The sequence below is a fragment of the Blennius ocellaris genome (genome assembly GCF_963422515.1).
Source record: "Blennius ocellaris genome assembly, chromosome: 16".
Lineage (NCBI taxonomy): Eukaryota > Metazoa > Chordata > Actinopteri > Blenniiformes > Blenniidae > Blennius > Blennius ocellaris.
Genome location: NC_137665.1, coordinates 16734828 through 16740827, shown reverse-complemented (window position 1 = coordinate 16740827; position 6000 = coordinate 16734828). Strand labels below are relative to the sequence as shown.

The 6000-nt window shown below is 46.6% G+C and overlaps 1 protein-coding gene across 1 annotated transcript in view; it reads left to right on the top strand.

Annotated features, from left to right (window-relative positions):
* The first annotated feature begins 1441 nt into the window (after nucleotides 1–1441).
* cacnb1 (calcium channel, voltage-dependent, beta 1 subunit) overlaps nucleotides 1442–6000 on the top strand; it is a 29045-nt gene continuing 24486 nt past the window's right edge. The window contains exon 1 of the mRNA XM_080511745.1: nucleotides 1442–1631. Within this exon, the coding sequence (XP_080367871.1) occupies nucleotides 1596–1631 (36 nt within the window). The 5' untranslated portion in view covers nucleotides 1442–1595. The remainder of the gene's footprint in view (nucleotides 1632–6000) is intronic.

Below are 6000 nucleotides of genomic sequence, written 5' to 3'. Positions count from 1 at the left end.
TAAACCCCAGAGTTTATCTCTGCAAGCACAAGGTTCATTTGAATAATTGTAGGCTTAAATTAACAATAAATCTCAGAATTCATGGCAAGGGGGTTGACAAAACGACGCTAAATTTCTATCTAAGCTTTGGTAGCTTTGATAGAAATAGTATATATTCCTCTAGGTCTTCTCTTTAATCTGGTTGTGCAGCATATTTTTACACGATGAGCCCTTCTTCGGCGCCGCGTTGAAAGGATTGATTTGAGAAGTAGGAAGGACTTTTCGGGCTCATATGAAAGACATCGAATGCTGCGAGCATCGACACCGGAGGAAAGAGTTCTACTCATCTAGAAACACTACCCACCAAGCACTTACTCATTCCCCACCATCCAAATACTACGACCGTTCATTACTCATAGGTCGCCGGTGGAGGAGGGCTCTGAGGCTTTTGTTCCTGACGTCTCGGCTCCAGTTGCTGCCGCCTGATCCGTGAGCAGGTTTTCCGCCTCTCCCAGGAGACTGGCCTGGTCACAGAGGCAGGAGAGGAGGGGGACTGGTGGGGTCTTCTTGTCACGGTGTTACAGGTTGCCCCCTAGTGGACTGAGTCGACGCGTCCGCCGAGGCCACCGCCCATCTGAACACCAGCCGCTGTCCCAAACCTGAACCACACGGCTGCTACGGAAACTACCACCGTGGTTATTATCAATTAGGACCAGACCCTTTTTTTAAATCGTTATCTCGGGTTACATCCCAGATCGTTGCGATTTGTGTCCTCAGTTCACTGCTGACCCCCCCCCACCCCCCTTCTAACTTCCTTTTAACCTGTCTTCCTGTCAGGAGTTATCCCTCTTCTGATTAATGTTTTCCAGGAGACACAGACGGTGAAAGAATGCCATCCGGACAGAAGGAACGAGGCGGAAAAAAAAAAGCAGAGCGAGAAATAGGGAAGCGGTGTGGAGGGGTGGGTGGGTGGGTGGGGAGGGGGTTTCCCCTGGCCACTGCCCCAGTCCCCTCTCCTGTCAGCTGGGGCAGTGAATGGCTGACGGCTGCATACCAAGCCTCCTCCTGGGTCTCAGTGTGTTCGCGGCCCTGTTTCTGCCGGGCCACGGCTAAATATATTTCCCCAGTTTGCAAATGTAGCACAAGTCCTGCAACCCGACCCCCCCCGGCCCGCTCCTGCTCCCTTCCCCTACACAGGGTTCACGTTCCTCAGGGTTGTGGAGGTGGAGGGGTGGGGGTGTCTATGTGTGTGTGAGAAAGGGTTAAGCGAACGCTCTTTGAGTTTCATTCATCCATACTTGTCTGCGCTGTCTTTCTATCATATAATACACAAACATACACATACACTTGTTGAAGCTGGTGTGCTGACACTCACACTAGGTCCCTCTACCTCTCTCTCTCTCTCTCTCTCTGTCTCTCTCTCGCTCTGTCTCGCTCTCTCTCTCGCTGTCTCTCTCTCGCTCTGTCTCTCTCTCTCTCTCTCTCTCTCTCTCTCTCTCTCTCTCACACACACACACACACACACACTTACATACACATATAGACGTAACTCTGTCGCTGGACTCTGGCGTTGCCCCCTTGGTTTGCCGTGGAGCGGCGAGTGTGGCAAACGAGGTATGGAGCGGAACGAGAGGATCCAGAGGCCCGTCATGGTAAGAAAGGATCGGCGTTTCAATGTCCCGGCCCGGGAACTTTCATTGTGCCTGCTGTGGAAGTGTGTCGTCAAGTGTCTTCAGGACTGTCTCTCCCGGCGTGTCAGTGGATTTGGGTTTGACAGATCGGTAGACGCCTTTGCTTGTGAGATTTGAGAGGAAAACTTTTGTTTTGTCCTGATAACGTCAAACCCACCCCCTCTAACCACCCCACCACTACCACCCCCCACCCCCCCCTTTGGACTGGCGTCTTTCCTCTTTATCCCCCCTCTTCTGATTGTGCCGTGTGATTCCATTTTGGGCCGGGCCACAGCTGCTGGTAAAGGCGCTGTGTTTTTAATTAGACTTCCAGTCCTGCCGGTGGTGTCTGCTGCTATGTGCACCGCCTGCATGACCATTTCAGAGGCCCTGGGAAAACAGATCAGGAGCCCTGCTGCTTTAAGTTCTTCTTGTATTTACTGATATCACTATTATTGGCTGAATTATCATTTAACTTTGAGGCAAATAATTCTGCTTATTTCTACTGTTACTTTCAATTTACATTGATCTGTTTGTTGTAGTTTCATATGAACTTATACAGTTCTTGCTGATTAAAATAGGAGGGCGGGGTTTCTTAATGCAGAACTCAAATCACAGAAAATTAACCAGTTACAAGTTGATTCCCTTTTCAGGCAGATTTTTCATATTTTGTCAAAAATCGCCCAAATTACGCACTGCTTGTCATCAGAGATTGTTTTGATCAAATAAACGAAAGAGGTTCAAATTACAGTGACATTGTCATCCACTTCAAGAATAAATACAAGGCTGAAACAGCGTTTGACGGATGCATTCATCTTATACCATTAGCATAATCAATACTTTTTCAGGAGTACTTTACTGCATATAAAAGGACAAATTAGTAATATTGCATTTTAGCTTTGGTTTTGAATTGAAATGAAATCATCTTGTCTCGATTAAACAAAAGCAGCACGAGAAGCATCTCTCAAAACAAATACGCCGCATTCCTATCATCCTCACGTTGATTCACTTATTATGTAAATTTGCCCATTTTGCTCAATAGCTGCTCGGTTTGTTTCAAACCGAATGTCTCGTTTAGACGATGTTTGTTTACCTGTTTGTGAGCAAAACAAGAAGACAACAAGCCAGAGACGACTTCTTTTTGGAGAAGGGTTGGAATTAAGGGATCGCCATAAGGAATGAGTGGAGGATTCTATTCAAATACACTTTCTTAAAACATTTTTGTTGTTGTTGTTGTTGTGATGATGAGGCCCAGAATGTACCTTACCTATGAAAGTGGTGTAGCAGACGGATGATAAACTCAGTAAATTTAACAGTGAAAGCTTCTGCTGTGAGCAAAGATTTGTACTTGTCAATGGATTGTTAACATTATTAACAATACGTTTTCTTATTACGATACGTTCCACACTGACTTCAGAGCCACTGAACAAACTGATAACGAAGTCGTCTCCTCGTAATGTTTTCGCCAGCGGCATGCCGGCTAAATTATGCTAATGCAATTTTACTACAATCGACGCCACGCTCTTGACGCCCAGCCCGTCAGTCAACGTGACCTCTGCCAGTCACACGTATTTCGGACATGCGGCCAGCTGTGCTGTCCAGTGATTGGACGAGGGGAAATGGGAGATAGCTAAAGCACAGTGCTGACTCAGCATTGTTTTGTTACTGCACATTTTTTTTTGGGGGGGGGGGGGTTTGCACCCCTAAATTTAACTTTGTGTCATCATAAAACTCCCCCCCCCCGATATGGCATCTGTGGTGCTTAAACTGCTTTTCTCTGTTTTCACTGCTGTATTGCAACACACTGGGACGTATTCAGGAATCAGGTTGAATCCCCCGCTTCTCTGCTTGTTTGTGAAAATCGTGGATTTCTGGCTGACTTGAGTCCATGACTCATCTTGCTGGTCATCTCCACGCCGTCCGTCCGGCTGGTTGCCGTGACTCTGCCGCGACGGCGAAAGGGAACGCGGCCATTTATTTACAGACGGGGAAGTCTGTCCTTTATGAATCCTCCAATTGCACGTCAGCCGCCACGCTTGAAAACCGTCATCGTTTCTCGTCCCCTGTGGATTTGCTGAGTTTTTGACTTTACGTGACGTGAACGCACAGTGGAGCTGCTGATGCATTCCTGCCCCCTGGATGACTGTGGCCCCCGAGAGGACGCGCAGCGAGAGCGAACGGGAAGAGGATATTTCATGTTATCACACTTTTTTTGGGGGGTTCGACTTTCACATCATCTGATGTGATGAGTATGAAGATATTTTTATTATCCGTTTAATTATCTCTCAGGATGTGTGAGCTCCGACGTTAATCACTTCTTTGTCACGTATTGTGAATTATTCTGACAACACCTGCTTCGATGTTCCTGCTGTTTGGAGCAACAACAGATTCAAATCTGCCCCCCTCTGCCCCGCTATCTGACGCAAGGACACCGTGGCACCGAGGTGATGATGGGAGGTGTTTTATAAAGGTGCGAAAATCACGGAATATCCACCACAAGTAGCACAATACAAGTGCCGACTTTTTTCGAGCTCAATGCCGTCGCCTTTTCCATTCTGCGGCGTCCCGTTCTTGTAATTTCCCTCACGGCATCACAAGAAACTACGTTAGCTCGTTTCCTCGCTGCAGGGTGACTCGTTTCAACCCTCATTATTCAAGGCACTTGTCTTTTGCCATCCCTCCCTCGCTTCTTATTCCATTATGTGGCTCTCGTTCCACTCCTGCCTTCCTTCATTCTATAGCAATGCAGTAAAGAGCAGCTGTAAATTCATCATGGAGGCAACCGCTGTGTGAAACGCTCACAATTACTAAAACCTCTTTTTTGTCATATTGTCGTGTTTTAATGCTTCTTCCACAGTCGATATCAAACGCAATAACCGGCAAGCCAGCGAGTTTCATAGATCATCTATACGGGGACAGCTACACTATTAGCCATTTAAATAGGTTAGAGAAGATATAGGTGAAGCACACTGCTAAACTTCTATACAGTGAAGCGGCACCAGCCTGTATAGCAGTGTGTGACGTGCAGGAAACAAGCGCAAATCCACGACTGTAACGACAGACATACAGAGACTGAGCAGATTTGTGAATATTAAAAGAATTGTGGATGCAGCGTGGCTGAAGGTCTGCGAGTTGGAGCGTCAATTTGAAAGCTCCTGCGATGTACTATAAACTACAGGCGAGAGCGGCGAGAGGATCGACTCAAGGTTCGTCAGTTGGAGGTGAAAACATTTGTCCGCTTTGCGTAAATGGAGCTGAGAAAGCATCTCCCGGCGGTCACGGCGTGTCGTCGTTGGACCGGCGTGGTGCGAGGTGCGAGGAGACGCCTCGCCCATCACCTGCTGAACAAGCCTTCATGCCATTCCGCCTTATCTGCCTTCGGGGTCTTTTATTTGCTATTGATTCCCACATCTGCCTTCTATCTCCTTCCTGGTGGTGTCTCGCGCTGGCCGCCCGTAATGAGCTACAGGAATGGTTACTATGACACTGCCGGCGGCCCCCGCCAATGGCGGCGCGGCCCCGCCGTCAGATGGCCCGTTGCTATTTTGAACGGGAGCTGTATGTGAAGTGAAGCAAGCAGCTAAATTAGAGACACAACCCGTTGACATGGGAGAAGAAGAGGAGGAGGAGGAGGAGGAGGAGGAAGAGGAGGGTGTCAGGAAGGTAAAAGGGGTGGATATTATGTTTGCTGGCTCTCAGTCGATCAACACGTTTTGATGGGTTTCAGAAGAGAAACCGTTACTGTGAGCTGCTCCTGTATTGTTTCTCACGTCTCTTCATCATTTTTTTTTTTTTTTATTGAATTGGGATTTTTGTATCCATCTCATCCTCTGTGCTGCTGCTTGTGTGTGAGGCATGGAGTATTATTAGTTTCTACGTGGGTTTAATAGTTGTCTGCCTTTGCCCCTTCTAATAGAGAGTAAATTATGATGAAAGGAAATAAATTGTCCACTGATTGGAACTGTTTGTTTTTTTTTTTTTTCATCTCGTGACCACAGCACTCTCTGATATATAAAAAAAGAGAAAATAACAACAACCAGAAAGCATAAAAAAATTTTTTTTTTTAACAAAATTCACCAGATTGTCACACATTTCATGAGCTTGTCAATAAATACAGAAAATAGTGTGGAAGAAATGCCAGAAACGGAAAGTTAGTCACAAAAAAGCCAATCACTCGTTGCAGTTTTATTCACAACAGTGTTAATACGCATGCTTTAAATGCAATTAAGTGAAAGATTAATGAGCCCTTGTGTCAGTAATTGTTTCATGTTCATGTTTCCCCAACAGCTGCGAACGGCGATATCTTTTAATGTGAAACTCGTCAGGAAGCCAACAAAAACTCTGACTTGGC